This window comes from Catharus ustulatus, chromosome 22 (genome assembly GCF_009819885.2).
Source record: "Catharus ustulatus isolate bCatUst1 chromosome 22, bCatUst1.pri.v2, whole genome shotgun sequence".
Lineage (NCBI taxonomy): Eukaryota > Metazoa > Chordata > Aves > Passeriformes > Turdidae > Catharus > Catharus ustulatus.
The window spans coordinates 6,287,222-6,312,306 of record NC_046242.1 but is presented as its reverse complement, the minus strand read 5'-3'; the positions used below and the strand labels follow the sequence as shown (position 1 = coordinate 6,312,306).

General features: G+C 55.7%; 1 protein-coding gene across 2 annotated transcripts; it reads left to right on the top strand.

Annotated features, from left to right (window-relative positions):
- The first annotated feature begins 1,478 nt into the window (after positions 1-1,478).
- On the top strand, positions 1,479-25,085 carry SH2B2 (SH2B adaptor protein 2). Of its 2 annotated transcripts, none has more exons than XM_033078432.2 (10): positions 1,479-1,531; positions 2,320-2,449; positions 11,339-12,215; positions 14,444-14,545; positions 18,313-18,404; positions 20,700-20,794; positions 20,976-21,158; positions 21,287-21,480; positions 22,197-22,368; positions 22,696-25,085. In XM_033078432.2, the coding sequence occupies exons 3-10, from the start codon at positions 11,355-11,357 to the stop codon at positions 22,998-23,000; spliced, it is 2,004 nt and encodes a 667-aa protein (XP_032934323.1). In that variant the 5' UTR covers positions 1,479-1,531; positions 2,320-2,449; positions 11,339-11,354; the 3' UTR covers positions 23,001-25,085. The 2 variants fall into 2 exon arrangements, with proteins under 2 accessions (XP_032934323.1, XP_032934324.1); XM_033078433.2 differs by lacking the exon at positions 1,479-1,531 and adding an exon at positions 1,690-1,762.

Below are 25,085 nucleotides of genomic sequence, written 5' to 3'. Positions count from 1 at the left end.
ATGTTTATGAAGATGATGCTTTGGAGGAAGACAAAGCAAATGGTGCATCACTCTGTGCCAGACCTACAATAAATCTACTTCTTCCCCAAAGCAGCCTCTCTCCAAATCTCCCCAGAATGTACCTGTCAGGGTAACAGGATGGTGGGGAAGCATAATAAATAAATAATAATAATAATGATAAAACCCACCCTTCTCCACCTCTTACATAACCAGCATTGTCTTAATCCTACAGGTGCCTCACAGAAGTAAAAAGGATTTGTTCCTCCTGCAAATCCTTTTTTTTTTCCTTTTTTTTTTTTTTTAATGGTGACTCATCCACCCATGGACATGCCATGAATAGGCTGGGCGGGCTGTGCAGGGTCCCAGAGGCAGTGTGACCCCAAATTCCATCCCTTAAACCTCTCTGGACTTCAGTTCCCCTGTCCTGGGGCTTGGTCCATCCTGACCCACTCTGTCCTGGGGTTCAGTCTGTCCTGAATCCCCTGGCAGGGAAAGTGCTCTGAGGTGGGCCCCGGAATGCATCAGCAGGATGACAAAGGTGGGCACTGTGTCCAGACCCCAAAACTCCCCCTGGGGCCACTGCAGTCACACACCCTGCCTTTGTGCCCCCTGGGAATGTGGGTGTGGGGGATCACCCCCATCCCCTCTCCTGGGAACTGCAAGGACAAATGTTGGGTGACAGATGGGGTCAGCAAAGGCTGCAGCCCCTCTTTGGAGCACGGGGGTGCCCTGCCAGGATTTGTGCATCTTGGGGCCCTGGAGACCCGGCACCCTGACAATTTAGGGTGCTGCCCAAGGATTTGCAGAGCCCCTGGGAGAGCTGGAGAGTCTGTCTGAGGATTCAGGGCTCTTCCTGATGATTTGGGGTTCTCCGTGTTATTTGGGGGGTTCTTGCAGGCACAGCCCCCACACCAGACCGTGGTGGGCGGGGATGGGTGGGTGTCGGGGATGGGTCGGTGTCCCCGGTGTCCCCGTGTGCCGGGGATGGGTCGGTGTCCCCGGTGTCCCCGTGTGCCGGGGATGGGTCGGTGTCCCCGGCGTCCCCATGTGTCGGGGATGGGTCGGTGTCCCCACGATCCCCATGTGCCGGGGATGGGTCGGTGTCCCCGGTATCCCCGTGTGTCGGGGATGGGTCGGTGCCCCCAGGATCCCCGTGTGCCGGGGATGGGTCGGTGTCCCCAGGATCCCCGTGTGTCGGGGATGGGTCGGTGTCCCCAGGATCCCCGTGTGTCGGGGATGGGTCGGTGTCCCCGGTGTCCCCGTGTGCCGGGGATGGGTCGGTGTCCCCGGTGTCCCCGTGTGCCGGGGATGGGTCGGTGTCCCCTGTGTCCCCATGTGCCGGGGACAGGGTCGGTGTCCCCATGTGCCGGGGATGGGTCCTGTCCCCGCTCCCCACGGCGGGCCCGGGCGGGGCCCTTTAAGGCGGCGGGCCCGGGGTGGGCGGTGCGGGGGGCGGCGCTGCCGGCGGGGCGGGGGGCGGCCGGGCCGGGCACAGCCGAGCCGAGCCGAGCCGCGCCGCCAACGGGGCCGGGTGAGCGCATCCTCCGGTACCGCCACCGGTACCGGCACCGCACCAGCGGGCGGGCGGGGAGGGCCCTTTATTCCCGGTTATTCCCGGTTATTCTCCCCCCGCTCCGCCGCGGATCCCCCGCCCGGGGGAGGGTCCCGCCCCCCGCCGCTGCGGCGCGGTGCATCCGGGAGGGTCCCGGTTCGCCCCCTCCCCGGCTGGGTGCCCCCTCCCCGGCTGGGTGCCCCCTCCCCGGTGAGCATCGCCGCCGGCCGGGGCGGCCCCGCGGGGCGGGGGGCGGCGATGGGGCAGAGCCGGCTCGGCCCGAGGGAGCGGGGCTGCAGCCGTGCCTTGGGCTCCCCCGGCCCTGGGGGCTGCTCCGGGAGCGGGGCTCTGCTCCCGGGACTGCGGGTGTTCCCCCTGGGATGGCTCCCCCCGAGGCTGAGGGGGGGCACAGGCAGCACGCAGCCCCCCCGTGGATGCTCGCTTATTTTCGGTCGGTATTGTCCGGCTGGGTTTGCATGAGGGGTGCAGGCTCTCCGGAGGGGCCCCCGATGGACACAGCCCCGCAGCCGGTGCCTCCCGTGCCCCCGGGGACACGCGTGGGCTTCCCGAGCTTGCTCCAGCCCCGCTCTGCTCAGCCTGGGCAGCACCTCGGGAAGGCCCTTGGGAGGCTTGGGGGACTTTGTGCCCGGCCCTTCTGCTTGTTCCTGGTTTTGGTGAAGTCAGGACTGTGCCTTGGGGGAGGTGAGGTGTGCCTGGGGATATTGCTCTGCCTCCAGGGCTTGACAGCCTAAACCTTTGCCTTCCAGGTCCCTCCCTCCAAGTCGGTCTGGTACTTCCTTCCAGTGTGGAAATCGATCGGTTGAAGTTATGCATTTGACCTGCAAGAGCCACGCTGCCTGTGCTTCGGGGATCTTGTGAACTGGAACGGGAAAGGAGGTAAAAGCTCTCTGTCCCCCCAGCACCCTGCCCAAAATCCCCCTGGCTCCTGCTCCTGTGGCTTCGAGTGGATGAGGAGCAGCTGGGGTGCTCAGCCTGGAGGAAAAGGGGCTCAGGGGGGCCCTTCTCGCTTTCTACAACTGCCTGAAAGGAAGCTGTAGCCAGGTACAGCTGACTAGACAAGAGGAAATGGTCTCAAGTTATGCCAGGGGAGAGTTAGTTGGGTATTAGGAAAAATCTCTTTGCTGAAAGAGTTGTGAGGCTGCCTAGGGCAGTGGTGGAGTCACCATCCCTGGTGCAGATGTGGCACTTGGGGACATGGGTTAGTGGTGGCCTGGGCAGTGCTGGAATGGTTGGAATGGATGATCTTGGATGTCTTTTCCAAACTAAACGATTCTATGATTACTCAGAACTCCCTTCCATGAGAATTTTTGGTTTGGTTTGTTGGGAGAGTGGAGAAGGACCATGGACATCTGGGGATGCCTTTCTAAATAGGAATCATCCTCCTAAACCACACAGGCTCTTCCAAAATGCTCAGCCCCCCTTCCCAGGGGGGAGAGCACATTTGTACAGAGAGGTGGGTGTGTGCTGCCAGGAGATCTGCTCAGATGGGATGGCAAATGCCCTTGGACCTTTCCTCTGTGTCCTTCACTGGTATTTCCCAGTGTCTCACCATCACTGTAACACAGCAGAGGAGCCCAGGGCTACCAGAGAGTTTCCTAAAAATGCTGCATAATCCTCTCTGTTCCAGCTTGGGGAGCACACAGGTTTGCCCACCCTCCTGGTGTCTTACCCAGCTCAGTGACCAGATCCCAGTGCCATCGAGGAGAGTGTCAGCCCTGGTCCCCATCCCTGTCTGGTCCAGGCTTTGGGGTAAAAATCACCTCCTTCCTCCACTGTGAGTTCCTCAGTTGGTTCAGGGCTGCAGTGACTGCAGGGCTGCCTCTTCTGTCTGATCCCCTGGGCCATCAGGTCTGTCCCCTCTTCTCCTGGACTGTGAGCACCCTCCTGGCAGTGCCCAGCCTCCTCTTGTCCTTCCTCCTTGGAGGTAGAACACCCGTCTCCTCAAGATGAGGATGTTGCTGGCTGATGCCTTTCCTCTTCCTCCTCCTCTTCTTCCCAGCAGAAGCAGAGAAACCAGATGATGGTTGCACATCTGCTGGCCCTGCTGACTCAGGCTGGCTGGGGTGCCCCAGGGCAGTGTTTCCAGCTCAGGGTTCCTGCATCATTCCCCTCTTGCCTCTGGGTGCCCTCACTTGACCTCAGCTGCTTTCCCTGCCCATGGATGCCAGTGAGGAGGTGGGATATGGGTTGGAGACTTGTCCCTGGCTCAGTGATCCACTTCCTTGTGCAGGCAGAGGGAACCTGGGGACCCTGCCCCCAGGTGTGCTCCCAGAAATTCAGTCTCAGCTGGCTCCATCACAGTGGAGAGGAGGAGAGAAAATGCCTAAAGGGAAAACTGCATCCCACACCTGATTTCTGCTAAAGGGAACACCAGAAGGGTTTGGAGAATCTGCTTGCTCTTGTGCAGGGTTTGGAATGAGATTTGACTGGAGCCCCACATCCATCCACACTCATAGGTGGGGGGACAGAAGAGGCACCCAGTGTGCATCCACCCCACTGGGAAGATGTTTGTGCCCTGCTCCACTGGGGCCTGGCAGCTTTTGGGCCCTGGGGCAGGAGGGGGGCTGCAATGGCACCCCAGAACCCTGGCAAGAGGGATGGCAAAGTTGGACCCAGCCTGTGAATTGCTCTGGCATGGTCATGGCCATGCTGGGTACGAAACACTGCCTGCCCAGGAGCATCCCTGCACAGTGAAGAGAAAAAGGATACTTGAGGTTGGATCTCCAGCCAGGGTTGGCAGCTGTAACAGGGTGTTTTGGCATCATCTGGTTGGGGGGGGGTGTTCAAAGCCCACTGGAATTTTTATTTTGCTTAATACACCACTTAAGCAATTAGCAGTGATTGTAGCAGTGCTGGGTGAGGCGCTGGGTAGAATTGAATTTCCCCAGCTCAGATACCATTAGGCAGCAGTTTAAGGCTGTTTGCAGGCGGGTATGAGACAGTGATGTGTGTGGGGAATTAGATCTGCAACGTTTAAAAAAACATAATAAGAAAATTTCCTACAGAACTGTGTAACTTTATCTCGTGTTTATTATGTGCTGTAATTGAAAAACAATCTTAGGGGTTTCTCTGACCTAATGATAGGGGATCCCCAGTGATGACTGTGCTGTATCCATCAGGATTTGCTTTGTTGAGCATTCATTCAACTTTCCCCAAAAGCATCCAAAGAGCTCCTCCATGGCACAGCAAACCCCAGGGCAAGAGAAATCCCTTAAAAGAGTTTGTATTTGCTTTGGGAAGTGCAGCTGGGTTGCAAGGCTTTTTGTTTAAATCCCCAGAGTTCTGGGTGCATCCAGGGGAGGGGGCTGAGCAGATGAATCTCCTGTTGTTTGGGATTTCAGAGTCCAGGAAGGGTCTGCCCACAGGTACCAGGTCGGTGGTTAATGTGTAACAGGTGTGCAGGACACTGCACCCACAGCACACCGGGATGGAGGGATGGATGGATGGAGGGAGGGATGGATGTGCAAATAGTTTTCTGAGGATGGGAAGGCAAGAGGAGGAGGAGGAGAAGGGTTTTGTTGTGGGCTGAGGGGCGGAAGGAAATCAAGGCTTAGCGAGGGAAATGTGAGATTGCTTGGTTGGGGACAGGGCTTCTGCTGCTCCTCAGGGGAGGCTGTGCTATTGTGGTGGTTAAAAATAGACTTTGGACTGGGTAGTTTTCTGTGGGAAGCTCTCTGGCTGGAGACAGGCACGTGAGGTGGCATCCAAGTAAGGGGGAATGGACAACAGCCTCTGACCTCCCTCACTTACAACTCTGGTTTTTTTAATTTTTTTCCCAGTAGTTTTTCCTTTGGGGCATTGAGAGGGTGTCTCTGCTTTATTCCCAAAGCTTCCAATCCCCAAGCTTGGATGATGCCTAGATGCACCAAAGCTTTGCTGATCACTGTCACTGCACCCTGGGGACTCTGTCCCCATGGCTGAGCTATCCCCTGGGTCCCACAGCTCCAGCAGGTACCCAGCAGGCTGAGTGGCTTGGGTGAGGCTCCCTGCAAGCTGGATGGAATTACTCAGGGAAAAGATTATCTAAGATCCAGTGGCTCTTATCTATGAACTTGTCTTTATTTTCCAGCAGCTGTCAGCACAGGAGGTACAACATCCTCTGCAGGGGATTTTGGGGGAAAGGAACACCCTGTGGTGTGGTCAGAACAATGGGAAATTGAGAAAATCTCGGGTTTTGCTGAGGGGCTCTCATGGGCCCATCTGCTCATTTTCAGGACCATTGGTTTCTGTGGGGCTGGAATCAGGGTATCACACAGAGCTGTGGGGGCACCCTTATGTGCAAGAGGAGGAAAGGTTCATTTCTTACCCACTTTCTCTTTTGAAGATGTGTCCCCTAAGAACCTGCACCCCAAAACCTTATCCTGGCCACCCAGCACTACTGTGTGCTTTGGGGCATCCTTTTTGAGAGCTGAGCTGGCCAGTGGGATCTCTCACTGGGCAGCAGGAAAAAGCACAAGGAGCCTTTTCACTCCAGAAAAATGTTTTCTAAGCTGCAGGTGACAGGTGGACCCTGCAGTGCATCTGGGCAGGGCATTAAAGCATGCTCCTGCTGAGGGATTGGTTCGAGGCAGGTGGTTTGACTATAAAATTGGAGGCAAAAATGCTGTTCAATTAATATTTTAGTGGGATGGCCAGTAAATGAGAGGAACAAAGAATGTTTCCATTTCTGTCTGGTTCAGACAGGCAGTCTGATTTAAGATCACAATAGTATAAATGGTACATGGAGTACTGAGGAGCGTGGAGAGCAATCAGCTTCTCCCACCCAGGGCTGTGGTCAGGGGTCTGGGGGTGTGGGAGCACCAGGCAGGTGACTTCTGCTTTTGTTCCCTGTGGTTTTCTCTTCCTCAGCTCAGCGTCTGCACGCAGTTAAAGCTCTGGTGGCTCTCTAGGGCTGGGAAGGGTCCTGGAGGTGACAAAGGGAGGTCACTTGGTGACACGCTCCGATCCCAGCTGTGGCACGGGGGCAGATCCGCTCCTCGCATCCCTCACCCCGCTGTGCTTGCCCAGCAGGAGCGGGGATGATGCCCCTGCTTCTCTCCTGTTCTCAGGCTGTCCGTGCTGCCATCCCCTCCGTGTCTGAGCTGTTTTCCGTCTGCCCAGGGCAGGCACAGCTCCCTGGGGAGCTGCCTGTGTGTCAGGAGCTGCCTGCCAGGAGCATCACCGGGGGTATCGCCTTGCTCTGCGCTCTGCTCGTGACTCGGGGATCTCCTCTGGCATGGCACGCTGAGGTCAGGCGCTGTTCTGGGGGAGCAGGTGCCTGGGCTTCCTCACGTCATCCCCCGGGATCGGGATGGCCAGCTGGGGCTCGCAGTGGCATCGATCTTGCTGGAAACCGAGCAGCCGTGCAGGGCTGGGACAGCCGGGGCTGGGCTGGGATCTCCTGCCCCAGCAGCCAGGAATTGCTGCCCGTCCTCCTGCGCTGGCTTTTCCCTTCCCTTGTTCTCCCAGCCTGGTGGAGGGATGCAGGCAGGGATGGAGGGATCCCACTCACCACCTCCACCAGACTGTGCGTTTTTCCCCACCGAGTTTCGGATCACTTTGTCCCAGGCTGGCTGCGCTGGGTGGAAGGGAAACATCTCTTTATTAGGGTTGTTTCCTTAAATAAAGCCATCAGAGCCAGCGCTGGGCAGGCCGTGCTGGGCAGGCCGTGCTGGGCAGGCTGTGCTGGCCATCCCATGACCAGTGTTGCGCATTCGGGTTATTAACACCTCATTAGATGTTGGTTCCTCCCCACGCCTGTGGTTCAGCAAATCCCAGTGGCTTTGTTGTTGCTCCCTGACTCCTGCTTCACCGGGAGTTGTTTTTTTATGGTCTCCTGCACTTCTGCTGACAGTTTAAATTTCGTTTCTTCTTGAGGTCAGTAGCTTTGCTTCAACTTTCAGATTATTCTGTATTCCCCACCCTCCCCCCGGAGCAGGGGATGCCTGAGCACACTTTGGTGGGAGAGGTGTCCCAAATCACTGCCAGCAGCTGGCACTCACCTGCCATCCCAGCCTGGGTTTCCACTTGGCAAACCTCAGAAGTTCTTTATTTTTATCTCTTCTTAAATCTTGACTCAGTTTCCCAAATGACAGAGGCAGCAGGCACAGCTCAGCCCTGGGAGGAGTCTGGGGACTCGTTCAGGTGGGTTAGAAGCCTGTCACCAGCCTGATGCCGTGGTTGGCACTCCATGCCTTCTTCATAACAACAATCCACCCCATTGTTTATATTTATTTTTCTGTCGTCTTGTGTCACTCAGGCCAGGGACTCAAGGCTGTGAGCCCTGAGCCAGTTCTGGAGTGGGCTGATTGCACTTCCAAAGGGACTGGCTCCTTAGAAAGGTGCCTGGAGCATGCTGCAGCCCTCAGGAAGCTGGGCTGGCAGGGGATGGCCCTTTCCAAAAATCAATTGCAGATTTGCTGCTTATTTTCACTGTGAGCTTATTTTCGTCTCCGCTTCCACCGCTCTGCCCGGGGATGCTGTCTGTGGCATGACAAGTTATTTCAAGAAGTGGGGCAGAGCTGTTGGTATGGAGGGGAGTGCAGGCATCCAGATTAAAGGTAAATCTACACAGATAATTGGGAGCCTGCTTCCTGCAGAAATCAGGTGAATCAGGGGCGGGGATGGCTCTGCAGTCCCAGGGCTGCCCTTAAACCACCCCACTGACTGCCAGGCTGTGCTGTTGGATGCTGGCCGGGGGCTCCTGGCTGTGCTCCGGGGAGGGGGGTTGGAGATGTGGCACAGGGTTAGTAATCCCTGCCGCCTCCTCAGACCTGCCAGATGTCTCTCCTCTAGGCTTCATTTTTATAAATTGGCCTTTTAAAGTCTGTCATCCCCATGCAGATGAAAGGAAGATGCTGTGATGCCTCTGTGTGCGCGTCTCCGAGCCTGAGCCCGGCTGCCGTGCCTGGATCTCCTTGAGGCTTTTTGTTTGGGGCTTTATCTTTTTTGAAGTGCCTTTTTTTTTTTTTTTCCTTAACCTCTCAGAGTCTGTTAGCTTGCCATTCCTTGGTTTTGAACAGGCAGGCCCTGAGCACCAGTCCCTCCTGGAGAGAGGGATGGGGAGCTGTGTTTTCCCCCAAATTCATGGGAGGGAAAACAGCAATGCCCTGGGGCTCAACACCCCGGACAGATGCAAATAAACCCATCAAGAGGGGCTTTTTCTTCCCCCCACAAGCCCCTTCCTCTTTTCCTTTTGCACCCTTTCCTTCTCCCTTGCACTTGCTGTGACTGCTTGGATTGGCAGCAGGAGACTCCTTTTCATCTCCCTTTTCTCCCCAAGCCCAAATACTCCTGGCCCGTGGCTTGGTGCCAGGGCAGCTCCCTGGCCATGGCAGAGCTGGGGTTGTGAATTTTCAATTCAAAGGGCAGAGTCTTTAAATCCTCTGCTTGGTGATGGATGGATAATTAGGAATTTCATTTGCTGGGCGGGTAACAAACAGCTTTGCATTTTCTGCTGCTTTGCTGATGTCTCTTGGGGAAATTCAGATGCTGCTCCTAAACTGCAGGGATGGTTTTTTTTTTCCTAGCTGGCATGGCTCCCTGCTCAGGTCTCTGGGAAAGCCCTGTGATGCTGGGGAGAGCTTTGCCAGGGATTTCTGCAGGGGCTGGAGCTCTGCTGGTGTGGGATGTGAGGAGCCAGTGCAGGTCCCTGTGTAGCTTGTCCTCAGTGCCCCCTCAGCACAGCCAGGGCCCTGAGCAGCATCTCTGCCTTAAAGGTGAGAAAATGCCACGTGTATGGTGTTTCTGTTGGGATTTTGTTGCCTGTGTGGGTTTCTTGATGAGAGCCACTTCCTGGGGTGGAGGTGCTCCCAGAGAACTCATCTCCACAGGGATGTGCTGGGGATATGGCACGCAGCTCCTGGCCACAGCTGCTGCTCTGAATCACGGCCTTCAGGGCTCAGTCCTGCCTGGGGTCTGGGGCCTGGCATGGTTGGGGTCTGGGGGATCAGGAGCAGGTTATGCCAGTCCCCAGTGCCCGCCCCACGCCGTGGCTTGTGCCGTTCATCCGAGCAGTAATTAATTACTGGCCGTGTAAGCTGCCGGCGGGATATGGCGCGTGATTTATTAGCAGGAGTAATCCCTCGCCAGCAAAAGAGCTGCTCTGTGAATGGAGAGCAGCAAAATCCAGGGAAAGAGCTGCTCTGTGAATGGAGAACAGCAAAACCCGGGGGAACTGTCCTGCCCTTCCAGAACTGGATCCCACAGACACAATCCCTGCCTGGAGCAGGGGGCCGCAGGCACCCTTGGGCTCAGTGTTTGAGGCAGCTGAGGTGGATTTGCTGAACTGCTGCCCTTGGAGTGGAGGAAGGAGGGGTGTCTGGACACAGGGACAGGTGTTTGGGGTCATGGGCTCAGCACTGCCCCAGCCAAGGCCCACCAGCAGCCATGAGCAGTTTGGGCACTGGGAGGTGACTTGGGATGCACCCCTGCTGGGGTCTCACGGGGGAAACTGTTCATGCTGCCCAGAGCCAGGCAGAGATTTGGGAAATGCAGCATGAGCACCAAGCTGGACTGTACAAGTGCCCTGCCAGTCCCACAGACACTGGGAGAAGGACCAGTGTGGAGTTGGGCAAACTGGTGCTTCTCCCAAGGGCTCACAGGTCTGGTCTGCGGCTCCCATCAACTTCTGGTGTGTTCCTGGGTCTGGCTTCTGTTCCTTTCCCCCTGTACCCCACCTACTCATTGGCCTCTGCTGAGGACCTGTCCTGGGTTATCTGTTAGCTGATGCTCAGCAGGGATGGCAAAATCCCAAAACTGATTTGGCAAAGGATGAGGGCAGAAATAGAGACTGGAGAAAGAGAAGGACCAGCTGCTGGGTGCAGAGGGGAGGGTGCTGCCCTGGGTGGATACTTGCAGGACTCCCAGTGCTCCTTCTCCCAATGGAGAGCTGTCCCATGCCCAGGCAGACACAGAGTGAGTGGAATCCTGCAGGCAAATCCCCCTGGGCTCCTCTGCTCAGGGACTCCTTAGCGGTTTCATGAGAAATCAATAATGCTTTTGCATGGTCATAATCGTAAAATAAGTACAATTTATGTCTGCTGCCAGGGCCAAGATTTTTTCCTTGTGGATGAGGTGGAGAGAGAGCGACACACAGACACTTCCCCACAGCATTTTTCTTTGTACTGGAACTGCAAATCAGCTCTGGCATCATGGCAAGGGATGACCCTCATTTCAGGGGTCAGGGTTTGTTCATGTCCAAACCCCTCTTTGGGGGGATCAGAGTGTGCTTACCATGTTCCCGTTTGGAGGGGAGACAGGATGGGTTGTCCATGTTCCCATTTGGGGGACAGGGCAGGCTGTCTGTGCCCCTGTTTTTGGGGGACAGGATGGGTGGTCCATGTCCCCATTTCTAGGGCAGGGCAGGCTGTCTGTGCCCCTGTTTTGGGGACAGGATGGGTTGTCCATGTTCCCATTTGTGGGGCAGGGCAGGCTGTCTGTGCCCCTGTTTTTAGGGGACAGGATGGGTGGTCCATGTCCCCATTTCTAGGGCAGGGCAGGCTGTCTGTGCCCCTGTTTTTGGGGACGGTGTGGGTTGTCCATGTCCCCATTTGGGGAGAGGCAGGGCAGGCTGTCTGTGCCCCTGTTTTGGGGACAGGATGGGCTGTCCACGTCCCCATTTCTAGGGCAGGGCAGGCTGTCTGTGCCCCTGTTTTTGGGGGAGAGGATGGGTTGTCCATGTCCCCATTTGGGGAGAGGCAGGGCAGGCTGTCTGTGCCCCTGTTTTGGGGACAGGCTGGGCTGTCCATGTCCCTGCCACGCTCAGGCCATGTCCTTGTCCCGCAGGTGGAATGGGGCAGCCATGAACGGCGATGCCCTGTGCCAGGAGCCCTCCTCCCCGCTCCCTGACTGGAGGGAGTTCTGCAAGCTGCACGCCCAGGCAGCCGCCGTGGACTTCGCCCAGAAGTTCTGCCAGTTCCTGAAGGAGAACCCCCACTACGACACCCCCGGGGCAGAGACCTCCTTCTCCCACCACTTCACCGCCAACTTCCTGGACATCTTCAGCCTGGAGGTCAGCCGGGTGTTCGTGTCTGACTCTCCCACCAAGTACAACATCGTGCCCTTCGTGGGGCTGCAGAACTGCCACGTCCCCTACGGGCGGGAGGTCACCCCGAGGAAGGAGGAGACGTCCACGGAGTCTCTGGACAGCATGGACGCCCCGCTGGGCGCCAGCCGCTACCTGACCCCAGCCCAGCAGGTGCAGGCTCACAAGGTCTCCTCCTACGGGCAGTCCCGCAGCTCCGAGGACGTCTCCATCCACGCTGCTGCCAAGCCCAAGTTCAAGAAAGGCTTCTCCCTGAGGAACATGAGCCTGTGCGTGGTGGATGGCATGAAGGAGATGTGGCACCGCAAATCCTCCCCGGAGCCAGGCGCCGAGGCTGCTCCGGGCGGCCGCAGAGCCGAGAGGGAGCCGTGGCCAGCTGGGGGCAAAGAGCCTGGGGACCCTCGGGAGAAATGGACACACAAACTGCGCCTGTCCAAGGTGCCCTCGTCCAAGGTGGAGCTGGTGGACATCCAGAGGGAGGGCACGCTGCGCTACATGGTGGCCGATGACACGAACTGTGTGGGGAGCTCCCAGTGGCAGAAGTGCCGCCTCCTGCTCCGGAAAGCGGTGAAGGTGGAAGGAGAGAGGTTCCTCCTGGAGTTTTATGTCCCTCCAAAGGTAAGTCCTGGCTTTTCTCCACTGTTGTTTTTATGAGAAATTCAAGCAGGGGTTGGGGTTTGCTTGAGGCTTTTTTTGTTTTTGCTGCTGAGCCGGGCTGAAATCCAGCTCTGGTCCAGAGGGAGATCTGGTGCTGTGTGGCTGAGGTGTGAATGGATGGGAAAATGTGCTTGAAACCCATCCAGCCTGCAGGCCAAAATGAACCTTGCACTCTTGGTGTTGGTCTGTGCCTCTCACCTTTTGAAAAAATACAAAACACGAGTTTAAACTCAAATGCATCTCTCTGGAGAGCAGCTCAGCACACATATGGATGGTGGGCATTGCTCTGGGCTGGACTGGGGGCTTCCCCAGCCCAGGAATGGAGCCTGGCTGGAAGGAAACAACCCCATGTCCGTGGTGCCCACTAGGGAGCCTATGGGAGAGCTGGAGAGGGACATCTTACAAAGGCATGGAGTGACAGGACAAGGTGGAATGGCTTTAAATAGGGATAGGTGGGACATTGGGACGGAATTCTTCCCTGTGAGTGTGCTGAGGCACTGGCACAGAGTGGCTGCCCCGTCCCTGGAAGTGTCCAAGGCCAGGGTGGACAGGGCTTGCAGCAGCCTGGGATAGTGGAAGGTGTCCCTGCCCATGGAGGGGGTGGAACAGGATTCCTTCCAACCCAGCCCCTTCTCTGATTCTGTGGATGGAGGATCTGATGAAGCCTGATGTGTCAGCTGCACCAAAGAAAAAATAAACTTGGGTTAAAATGGAACAACTGCTGCTCTTAAAACATTTAAGAGAGAGCACGTAGAAGGATTCATTTTTTAGTGTATCTTGATTTGCCTCTAAAAATCAATTTTGAAATTATTTTATGGCAACTTTTATGAACATTGTCTGCTCTTCTGTTATAATCACACCCCACTTTGGTTTACAGCTTTCTTCTGTCATCCCATCTTGCTTTCCATCTGGCAAATGTAAAAGTGGCACCAGTCTGGCACAGCTGGAACAAAACTGCTTTTCGCTTCAGCAGCCCACAGCTTTGTTTTTGCATAGACCCTACAAAAACTATGGCCATGTCTTTAAACCTTTAAAAGGAAGAACCCTCCCGGAGAGGAGGGGGTTGGAATGAGATGATCTTTAAGGTCCCTTCCACCCCAAACCATTCTGTGATTCTAAGACCCTTCTCTGAATTATCACCTTGTTTCCTTTCCTTTTGAAGCAGCTGCTGCTTCCTTTCTGACCTTCTCCTGGGCAAACACCAAGATGGAAAAATTCCCCAGGGATGGGCAGAGCCTTGCAGGGCTCAGACGTGTCTGCAGGCAGCACTGGGGCTCTGGGGCTGGCAGAAACGAAACATCCTGCAAGGGAAAAAGCAGTTTCTGTTCTGTCTTGGATTTATTTATTTTTATTTCCCAATAAAAATGGGAACTGAGCCCATTATTGGTAACTTGCAGCCTGGAGCTCCTTGCTGGCCTCATCCCACCGACTGCACCCAAGGCACCAGGCGCAGGTTTTGGTGACTAAATCTCATCTCTGCTTCCTGCAGCTGCAGTGCTCCAAATCCCAGAGCCCTGGAGGGGACCAGCCCTGGAGAGCAGCTCTGCGAGCTCCTTTGTGGGGATTTGTTATAATTAAAACAAATATCTGGGGAATTTGTTGCTCAGCAAACACTTGGAGTGGGAGGCACCAGGTCTTGCCTCCCCACCAAGGCTCTGGCGGGTGCCAGGGGCCCTGGGGGAAATTCATTTTTCTTTATTTTAATGTAATTAAAATTCCCTGCATGGCTGAGGCTGCTGTGTCGTAGCTGCTCGGTTGAAATGCTGCTCCTGTGCTGGAGAAACGAGGCTGCTTTCTGCATGGGAAGCATCCCCCATCAGATAGCACAGCTCTCTCCATTGGGAGAGGGTTGAAAATGGAGAGAAATTAAGTGGTGTTGGCAGAGCTGGCACATCAGCCTGCGCTGGAGCAAGGAGGGTGGTTTGGCAGCTAAAAGCACCTCCCTGCCTTCCACTGGGCCTCCTCTTGGTTTAATTCACAGAGCTCAGAGTTATCAGGCACGGGAGGGAAATCAATGCTGTTTATCCCCCCCTGTAATAACCACACAGGCTGAGCTGATCTTGCCTCTGAGAGCCCTGCTGCATTGTCCCCAGGGACAGTTTGATTCAATTGAGTGACTTTTTTTTTTTTTTTAAATTCATTGATTTCATTTCATTTATTTTCTTTGGTATTTTTTTTCCTTTTCACAGGCTTCCAAACCCAAGGTGAGCATCCCGCTGTCGGCCATCATCGAGGTGCGCACCACCATGCCCCTGGAGATGCCTGACAAAGACAACACCTTCGTCCTAAAGGTGAGAGCAGGGTGTGGATCCCCACAGGAACCCCCTCTGCACCTGCACCCTGCAGTGCAGGAGGCTCAGTCCCCAAAGGAATCGTTGCCTTGGCTTTCAGGGCTGAGGTGCCAACAGCACAAATGCTCCCCACGGGATCCCTGCCTCCTCCAGCTGACACCAGGGTGTTTTGGGATCAAGCTGTTTGGCTTTCACCATGGGGTTTGGCTTCTCTGTGTCACCAGGAGATGGGTTAAATCAGTGACCTGAGACAACCTGCAAGGGAAAATGCTCCTTGGTGCAGCTGCTCGTGGTTTTGTGGCTGTCCCAGATCAGTGACATGTGGTGGCTGTTTCATTGACACCATGTGGGGGCCCTTAGTGCTGTGGTCTGGTTGATGAGGTGGCATCTGGTCAAAGGTTGGACTTGATGATCTTGGAGGTCTTTTCCAGCTTTGGTGATTCTATGGGAACGGCTCTGTGAGGCCAATGAGACCCTGGGGATCAACCACATATGAGTCTGGGGGCATGAGCAGAGTGTGAAAGTCTCTTTCTTCAGAATTTTCTATATCATGCAATTAATTAACTCAGTGCTGCCTCCTGCCCTGCTGGAAGGCAGCAGCCTGTCATGGCAGATCAGGGCTGAATTTTGCAGGGTCTTGGACACCATGATGGTGATGGACCATTGGATTTTGAGCATTTCTGTGTTCAACTTCTAAACAAGTCCCTCTGTCCCTGACACTTCTCCCCAAGAGCAGAGAGGCCAAGCCTCCCAGCTGAATGAACCTGCTTGAAAGCTTAGAAAACTATGAAAGGAAAAGTGGGGAAAATTGAGCCTGGCTTTGTGAATGCTGCTCCCAAGCCTTGAAATCCACCTGGCCCTAGCACACATTCCCAGGGGAAATTTCTTTCCATCAAATCCAGCTCCTTGTCAAGGTCGCATAGCTTGTCCTGGCACTTTTCCCTTCCCCAAGGGCTTCTTGCTCTTTAGCCTCAGCAGTGGTCAGTGTCCACCATGGCACAGAGGCTCATTCAGCTGTTGTTTTCTGTGCCTCAAAGGCCAACCTCAAGTGTCTCCTGTTTTCCAGACCGGCCATCCCAAGGTCTTCTTGGTTTCCTTGCAGGCTCTGGAGATGTCCCCAAAGTGTACATGGGGCTGTGGCCCAGAGCAGATGGGAAGGATTGCTTCTCCTTTCTTCTTCCTCTCTGTCCAGCCCCAGCTGATGCAGTTGCTTTCCTCATGCTGTGATGATGATGATGTTGACTCACAGCCTGTGGGCTGGTGTAAGTCTGGGATGATTTTTGCAGAACTGCTCCCAAGTCGTGGTTCCCCAGCCCACACACCCATGGTGATCACTGTGAGCCCAGGGCTCACCCTGTCCTTGAGCTGGAGGCTGGTTTCAGCTCGTTCTTCCGCTTCAGCTTTGACAGGTTCATTTGAATTCTTGCCTGATCCTCCAACTCACTTGCAGTGTGATGAATGAATTGATCAGGCATCCTCGCATTCTCTTGTCCTCCTCACTGAGGAGCCTTTGAGGGCTGCTGAGCACATCCCTCAGCTTTGACCACTGGCCATTGATAACCCATCAGCCATCGATCTCTGCTCTTGGAATATGGCTCATCAACTACTTCTTGTCACGTTTTCTAGATGCTTTTACAAGCCCCACCTCACATGTGTCACATCAGTATCCAAATTCAACACTCAGGATGTGCCGCTGCTTCTCCCTATCCCTGGGGCTGTTACAAGCATGAGCAGATGGGCTTGGTCATGACAGATCCCTGCTGGGGGGTTTCAGCTCTGGGATGCCTCCTGGGTGCCTGTGAGGGCTGGTTTCTCTGGCTGCTGGAGGAGAATTCTGTGATTGCCCTCTTCCCATCCTCTGAAGCCAGACATGCTCTCTCCATTCCCACTGCTAACAGCTCGGTGACTGTTCCAGCCATTCCTCTAATGCCCTTCTGGAATGCTCTAAATCCTGCCAGCTGGAAGATACCTGCTTTACCAGGTGCCTCCTGCTCCTGCCCTATCCTGGCTCTCCCCCTGCCACAGGGGAATCAATCACAATTGATCCTTTGAGTGAGTGAGGCAGCAAGCACAGCATGGAGCTCCCCCAGCCAGGCTTTGCTCTTCCCTCCCAGCTGTTGGCACAGGATGCTGTTCCCTTTTTCTCACATCCACTGTTATTCCTGGCTCATTTTCTGCCTGGGTCCTTCTTGCTGGGACATCTTTCTGCTCTCCCACTCCCCCTTTGCTGGCTGGGCTTGCAGAGGGGGTGAAGCACCCTCAGTGCTGGGGTACAGGTTGGGTGGGCAAGCTGGCTGCTGTGGTTTTCCTTCCTGTGTGATGTGGAGCCCAGTCTCAACCTTCCCACACAACACACAGATTACAATGGGTGGAAAAGCCCCTGCCTTGTTTGGGGAGGCCACACTGAAATAGTTTCTGCCAGATTGCCTAAAAATGAGCAGCCAGCGTGTCCCCAGAGCCCACCAGACACCAAGCACATGCAGTTTTTTCCATTGCACAAGCAGGTGCTTGCAAAATACCCAAGCCCTGCACATGCTTCGCTTGCTGTCATGCTCTGCATGAGTGAGCAGCCCCATCTCCCACGTCAGCTTCGTGCCTTGCCCTCAAAAAGCTAGAGAAGATCCTTTCTTAAGTTAAACAAACTGGGGAGGGGGATCTTTTCTACTCCTCTCCACCTCTGTTTGGGACAGGGCCCAGGTCACTGTTCTGCTCCCTGCCCTCCCTGCTTATTTTCAGGATGGTGATTCAGTTGTTTGTGATTAATTGAATTTGCTTGGAGGTTGTCTCAGCTGGCAATGACACCCTCCTGGAGTCAGGGCTGCTCTGCCACCTTGGGAACACGATGTTTAAGGCTCCATGAGAGATGCAGGGAAACCTGCCAGAGGCACAGAGCATCCCATGGCATCTGAGTCCACTGATGTGGAGCTTCTGGGTTCTGCCCATCCCCAGAAAGGCACAGCTCCTTTGGGCTGGACAGTTTGGAGGCTTTTTTGCATCCTATTTTTTTTTCCTGTGAAAGGGAGTTTCTCTCCCACTTTGTTGCAATCAGAAATCAGAAGCCTCATGGACCAGCAGGCAGAAAAGATAATGGAGAATTTAAAACTCCTGGGATCTGGCAGGGTTTGGGGCAGAGAGCAGCATGGCTTCTGCTGTACCTGTGCAGAGCAAGTTTTGGGGGGACAAGAGGTGCCCCAGGGGCAAGGGATGCTGTGCTTGGGCATAGTGCCATGTGCCCCAGTGCTGCCAGCCAGGTGTGTTCCATGGAGGCTGTGAAAACCTTGTAAAAAACTTGTCATATATTTGCTGATAACGGTGGGGTGGGGTTTTCCTCTGAGCTCCAGATTTGGTCAGGGGTCATCTTGGATGCATCTCTGTGGGTCACCCCTTGGAACTTGTGTGCTGGGATGGGGTGGGACACTGATCCTCGGGTCACCCCTTGGGATGGGGTGGGACACTGATCCTCTGGGTCACCCTGGGGATGGGGTGGGACACTGATCCTCTGGGTCGCCCCTTGGGATGGGTGGGACACTGATCCTCTGGGTCACCCCTGGGGATGGGGTGGGACACTGATCCTCTGGGTCACTCCTTGGGATGGGGTGGGACACTGATCCTCTGGGTCACCCCTGGGGATGGGTGGGACACTGATCCTCTCCTGCTCAGCTGAGGTGCTGTTTGGGGGGTCTGGCTGGGCTGTGGGGTGTGTTTTGCCTCAGGGTGGTGGGGGGCAGCACTTCAGCACAGCTGACTCCATCCCACATGGCCTGCAGGTGGAGAATGGGGCTGAGTACATCCTGGAGACCATTGATTCCCTGCAGAAGCACTCGTGGGTGGCTGATATCCAGGACTGCATCGACCCTGGGTAAGGATTGCTGGGGAAGGGGCTCTGTGGGGCTGAGCACAGGCTGTTACCCAGATGCAATTTTTGCTGCTTGGGCTGTCACAGCAAGTGCCCAACTCACCCCAGCAGAGGTCTGGAGGCAGAATTAGCAGCCTGTGTCTGCCAGGGGTGCAGAGCACTTTTTCACCCTTCTCTGTCCCTCAGCCTGGCAGAGGCAGGTGACCTGGGAACACAGCCTCAAAGCAGGAAGCTCCTAACACCTGCCTTCTGAAGCTTTTATATAATATTTGAGCTATTTTCCATGTTTTTTTTTCCAGCTTAGCATCCTTTATGAATTTAAAATTCTGCTGGTTGAATTATTTATTTGTATTTCTATCACAGTGGCATCAGTGTTGTCATTGCAGTCATAACTCAGCCAAAACTTCTCATCTGGCCCCATGTGCTGTTTCACCAGGACATGCAGCAAGTTGTGTTAGGGAGGTTTGTATGCCTGGTGCTGCTGCCCTTCAGCTGGCTCAGACAGGCCCAGCCTCCAGGGAAACCCTGGCACTGCCTTTCTTGGCACAGCTTTGGAAAAACCAGGTGCCCATGCTTGTAGCAGTGAAAACATCAAGCAAACCTGGAACAGAGGCTTGGAGAGGCTCCTGCTCCCTCCAGGCTGCCTTTGCTCCTTCCTGCTAGAGGGAGGCATTTGGTCACCATGGAGGCTGCATCTCACAGAGAGGATGTACTGGTGCACTTCAAATCTTTGCTCCTTTTGCTGTTTTCTGAAATCTGTAATTCATGGCACAGATTACTGTGGCTGCCCCATCCCTGGAAGTGCCCAGCACCAGGATGGGCAGGGCTTGGAGCAACCTGGGCTAGTAGAAGGTGTCCCTGCCCATGGAATGAGATGAGCTTTAAATTCCCTTCCAACCCACACCATTCTGTGATTCTGTAACTCAGGAAACACTGCTGAGGCTGGGAAAGGCTGGGAAAGGCCTTTTTCTCCTCACTCCATGCTTCAGTGCTGGTTTCCCAGCTGGAGTTGAGCACCATGGCCGTGCTCCCCTCCAGCCACCACAGGAGCCACCAGCATCCCCTGGCTGTGCCCCCCGTGCAGTGTCCCCCCGTGCAGTGTCCCCCCGTGCAGTGTCCCCGTGCAGTGCCCCCCGTGCAGTGCCCCTGGCTGTGCCCCTGGCTGTGCCCCTGGCTGTGCCCCCCGTGCAGTGTCCCCCGTGCAGTGTCCCCCGTGCAGTGCCCCCTGGCTGTGCCCCCTGGCTGTGCCCCGTGTGCAGTGCCCCTGGCAGCCTCCCAGCCCTTTCTGTTTGCTTAGCACCCAGCGCCGGCCCGCACTGGCCTCCGGACGTGACTGTAAAGCAAATAATAATGAACTCCAGAGCAAATAATAATGAGCTGTTTAATACACCGACACACACGCTCGGTGCCAAGCGTGAATTCTCAATCAGCTCCCGATGCTTTTGCCAAGGGCTGCGTGCTGGAGCCGCCGCGTGAGCGCCCAGCCACGGCTTTTCTGCAGAGCACTGCTGGTTTTGGTTTCCTTCCTCCCTTCTTGTTTTTAACTGGCTGCAGCTGAATGACTCCCAGTGGCTGATTCACTTACTGGCCACTAAATAATTCAGCAGCTCACAGGGAGCTGTTGCCACCGACGCAGCCGCTTCCCCGCTGCCTGTGCCCACGTGGCCCGTGTGAAGCAAGAGAGCCAAGTGCTGTGGGCAGCTCTGGACTCTTGCTGGTGGCTGGGATAAAAATAGGATGTGGGGCAAGTCAGATGCTTGTGCAAGAAGGGTGCTGAAGTGCACAGGAAAGGCCAGCAACAAGGATGCTCTGAGTGGCTCCCTGGCTCTATTCCCGCTTGCTGTCTTGCTCCAGGCCTCCTGACTTGGTGTTTCATGTCTTTTAGGGATGTAATTCCCGTGGGTGGGTAATTCCCTTTGCAGAGGGTGAAAGTGAAAGCGCCCTCGGGTGGAAGTTGGTGGTGGGAGGGTGTGTGGGTGCAATGCACTGAGAGTCAAGGTAACAGCTTTCCTTCCAAACCCACAAGGCTGCAGCAAAATCCTGCAGCTGGAACCAATCGGCATGACCCATGCAGTGTGGAGTTTCAAGGGTGTCATCCCTCCCACGCTGGTTTCTCACCCCCAAAAAGTCATATTTGGGGGCTGCTTTGCCTCTCAGTGCTCTTGGCGCAGCGACAACCCCTTGGGAGGAATTCAGGAGCAATGGGATGTGCTCTTGGATCGCACTGGAATTTTGTTTGGCCAGCTTCCATGCCAGTGAGTGGAGGTGCCACATGTGTGTCTCTGTGCTCTCCTCTAGGGACAGTGGGGATGACATTGAGCTGGTGTCCTGTGCACAGGGAGCCTGTCTGCCAGGCAGGACAACCTCGTCCAGCTGCGAGTTCCTGAATGATGGTAAGGAACTACATCTGGGAAAGTCTGGGAGTCCCTCAGAGCCATAACCTAGCCCTCAGGTGTCTCTAAATTCCAGAAGTATCCAACACGTTTCCTGCAGAGCAGGACAACTCCCAGCTCTACCCAGGGATGGTGGGTGATGCTGTGGCATGAGCTGATCCCTCTGCAATTTCCCTTCCAGAGGTGCCCAGGCCACCAGACAGATGTGCCCTGCCCAGCGCTCACAACACTGCCATGGCCACGGCTGTCCCCGTGCCCCACAGCCGGGGCAGGGACTCCCTGGGGGAGCTCCTCACCCACGTCCCACTGGAAAGCTTCCTGCAGACGCTGGAATCCTCCCCCACTGCTGGTGGGCATCTCACAGGTACTGGGATGCAGGATGCAGCCCCAGCATCTCACTGTGGAGGGTGCACAGAGGGAGAGGAGGAGGGGGCGGGAGGAGAGCAGGTGATGCTCGGGTGCTCCCTAAAAACCTGCTGTCCCTGCGGGCAGGGGAGGACAGTGAGGCCGAGGCTGAGATCAACCTGTCTGACTTCCCCTGGTTCCACGGGACTCTGTCACGGATCAAGGCAGCCCAGCTGGTGCTGTTCGGGGGCGCCCGCAGTCACGGATTGTTCGTCATCCGGCAGAGCGAGACGCGGCCGGGAGAGTACGTGCTGACCTTCAACTTCCAGGGGAAAGCCAAGGTGGGTGTCCTCTGCTTCTCTGTGTCCTCTGCTTCTCTGTGGATGTTAGTGCCAGCCCTGCCTAGCACCTCAGGTGAATTCTTGCTCTGTGGGTGACCCCAGACACAGCAGCTCTGCAGGGAGCTGCACCCCACAGGCCATCCCTCAGGACCGCCTGCCCTTGTGTCCCAAGACCCTTCTGCATCCTGCCCAGCACCTTCTGCACTTCCCCAACTGGATCAGTGCCTGTCATGTGAGCATAGGGATAAATACCCCATGGGGGCTCAGCGTAGCCTGGCACAGCTTTCCCTGCCCTCTCCTTGTGTGTTCTGTGTCCTGCTACACGGATGCACTATGAAAAACCAACCAAAAGCAGTTTTTTGCTGGGTCCCTTTTCTAGCAGAGATTGCCTGTTCTTGTCACCTTGCAAGAGGTTCAGGTGGGCTAGAGGCTTCCCCAGGCTGTCCGTGACCTGGGATCAGAGCTTCAGCCACCCTTGGTTGTACCCAGATGCCCTTCTCTGTGTGTTTCTTTATGGTGTTCATCCCCAGGAGGGGTCAAACTTCTGGGGCTGCAGCGACTGGGATTTTACAGGAACCCCCTTGCAGCAGGATAAACACAACAATCCTGTGTTAGGAGCAAACCTCCCTTGGCTGGTGGGGGTCCCTCCTGCAGATTGCAAGGGTGGCTCTCACCCTCACGACCCCCAGCTCACCCCCTGCCCCCTGCACTTGCAGCACCTGCGCCTGTCGCTGAACGAGAGCGGGCAGTGCCACGTGCAGCACCTCTGGTTCCAGACCATCTTTGACATGCTGCGCCACTTCCACACGCATCCCATCCCGCTGGAGTCGGGCGGCGCGGCCGACATCACCCTCCGCAGCTACGTGGTGGCCCAGAGCCCGCAGCCCGGTAGGTGCCAGGGCTGGGAAGGGCTGGATGGGGGCTGGGATCTTGGAACAGATCCTCCCTAAAGCAGTGCCCTGCTGCTGTGGGTGGCTCTGGGGGTGTGCCAGGGTGGATGGCAGGACCGCGCAGCAGCAGGGCTGTCAGTGTGACCCTCTGTCCCTGGCTGTGGGTGTTGTCCCCTGAGAGGAACAGGGAGGTCTGCAAGGCTCGGAGTGTCCCACTGTGCTGGGAGGGAGCAGGAAGGACAGGGTTAGGGATGGAGAGGGGCTGTGGGAAGGTGCTGAGCCCACGGGCAGCACAGGAAGGGTCAAGCTCGTGTTTCCCTTGCAGACACCGGCCCCCCGCCACCCCTCGTGCCGCAGCCACCGGGCTGTCGGGTCGACCTGCCACCTCCACACTACTTCTGCAGCACAGCACCCACGGGCCCACCGGTGCCACCACCTGCTGAGGGGGTGGCCGTGGCCCCCACTGTCCCGGTCCCCGCACCCTACCACCGCCTGGAGGGTGCCCGGAGCCGCAGCGACAGCGCCGAGCGCCGGCCGGAGCCTCCTGCCGCCAGTGCCGAGGACTACCACGAGGCTGACAGTGCCCGGAGCCGGACCCGGGCAGTGGAAAACCAGTACTCCTTCTACTGAGCCCCCGTGCTGGGGGTGCATGGTGGGGGGAGCGGGGCAGAGTGCCCTTCACCGCTGTACCAGCCTCACCACCTCCTCCTGCCACCGCCAGCCACCCAGCCGGGACGTCCTCCTCGCTCCCTGCTGCTTTTGGGAGTTGTGGCAGCGGTGGGCAGTGTCCCAGCTGGAGCTGGCACCAACCCCAGGGTTGGGGCAGTGCTGGGGGTGTGGGAGGCTGAAAGAGTCAGTGCCATTTTAGGGCTTGCAGCCTCTTCTCCTTCCCTCCGGACCAAGAGCTCTCCCAGGGCCGAGCTGGGCTCCCTGCATCTCCTCCTGGGTATCACCGTCATGGGATGGCACCCGAAGCTGTGGCAGGCTCCATCTCCATTCTCCAGCCAAAGCAACTTGGAATGTCCTCTCTGGGGCGAGAGCCCAGCATGGCCAACATCCTTCTGGCACCATCGCCCTGCAAACCAGCTGCTGAGGGACTCTGGCATTTTGGGATGAGCATGGAAATGTCAGATCTCCATGCAGAGACTCTTCTCACACACATGGATCACCGAGAGGATGCTGCTGCAGAGGCCTGAGGGTTTATCTGGGCTGGCTTTTGGGCTCCCTCTAGGGCATGTGTTTCCTACCCTCTGACAGAAGGTTTTTGTCCAAAGCTTAATGAATTGCATTCAAGGAAGGGTTTTCCTGCTGTCTTGCCTTTTCTGTTCCTTTGTTTCCTTTCTCTCCTTCCTGTACCAACAGAGAATCCCCGGATAGCCCTTTCTTCCTCCCTCTCTTCCTTGATTTTTCAAACCTAAGCTCTCCACAAGGGCATCAGCCTTCTGCCTGCTCTCTGCCACACCTGGGCAATATTTCCCATTGCTCAAGGCAAACCTTGGAAAATATGACACCACCACCTCTTTACATCAGTTTTTGGTCATTCAGGATGTCTCAGGGGGTCAGCAGAGCCCAGAGGCTGCATCCAGAGGTGAGGAACAACTTTGCCTTGCAGGTAAAAGCAGGTATTCCTGTTTGGCTGGGTTCCCAGGAACAAAAACACTACACTGATTCTTTTCCAACAGGTCATGGAAGCCCTGAGGATGGTTTTACAGGCCAGGGTTTGTTGCTTCATGGGGGTGGGAGACCTTCCAGAAGGGCAGCTTTTCTTGCAGACAAAGTGTTTGCACATCCCCTTTGGTTTGGCTGACACAGCTTGTCTCACCCAGGACCAGGACTCCTGGCTCCTTGTGTGACAGTGCTCACAGGACCTGAGCCAGGTGGTGTCTGGACAGGTCTCCAGGTATAACAGACCCCACCATACCCAGCTAGAAGTTACCACTTAGTTCAAAGAGGTACAAACCAAGCCACAACCTCAAAAAAAAAAAACAAACACCTTGAATTTGCCTGGAATTGAGTTGGGCCAAATTTTTATTTATTAGGTGCCTTCTTTCCTGAGCTAGCTAAGCATGTCCCCAGCGCTTGACTCACGTGTGCCTCCTGCTTCAAGAGGACAGTGGAGCTGTCTTCAAGGCTCCTTGCCTCCTCCTGTGATGTGGGAGCTGCCTTTCTGGCCCATGGATGTGTGAGACAAGGCCTGGTGGATGCCATTCCTGCAGCAAATGCCACCTTCTCCCCAAACACATGGCCCTTCAGAGGGCAGCAGGAGCAGTTTGCTCTGTTAAAGGTATTTCTCCTTCCTCAGCCTAGCTAAAACACAGCTCAGAGGAGCAGGGAGAGGCTGGATGCTCTTGGTTTATGGGTTTAACACACATGGTGGATGAGGGGAGATGTCCAGATCTGACATAGACATTGTCACTCTGGTTCTTCCCTGAGGCCCCAAGAGTGGGATCCAGAAGGCTGGATGGGAGCACTGCCTTACAGGCCTTCAGATTTTGGCTTTGTTTCTCACTTTCTGTGTCACAGGATAGGAAAAGGAGGGGGAAGCAATGATCTGCAAGCAAAAGATGTTAATTTGTAAATAGGGAAGAGTCTGGAAGAGTTTACTGTTGTGTAGAATAAATTAATTTTATTTAAAAAAACGAAAGGGGAAGGGGGGGGCTTGTTAAATGGAGAACTCGAGTTCCGGTTTTAAAATAAAATCACTTGCAAAAACAA

What these genes read in the sequence shown, in the direction of transcription:
- SH2B2 (XM_033078432.2), top strand. Translation starts at nt 11,355, where the DNA reads ATGAACGGCGATGCCCTGTGCCAGGAGCCCTCCTCCCCGCTCCCTGAC. An exon ending in CAGGACTGCATCGACCCTGG is followed by an intron (nt 18,405 to 20,699) that starts GTAAGGATTGCT and finishes GCTCTCCTCTAG; the next exon opens with GGACAGTGGGGATGACATTG. An exon ending in GGCCCAGAGCCCGCAGCCCG is followed by an intron (nt 22,369 to 22,695) that starts GTAGGTGCCAGG and finishes TTTCCCTTGCAG; the next exon opens with ACACCGGCCCCCCGCCACCC.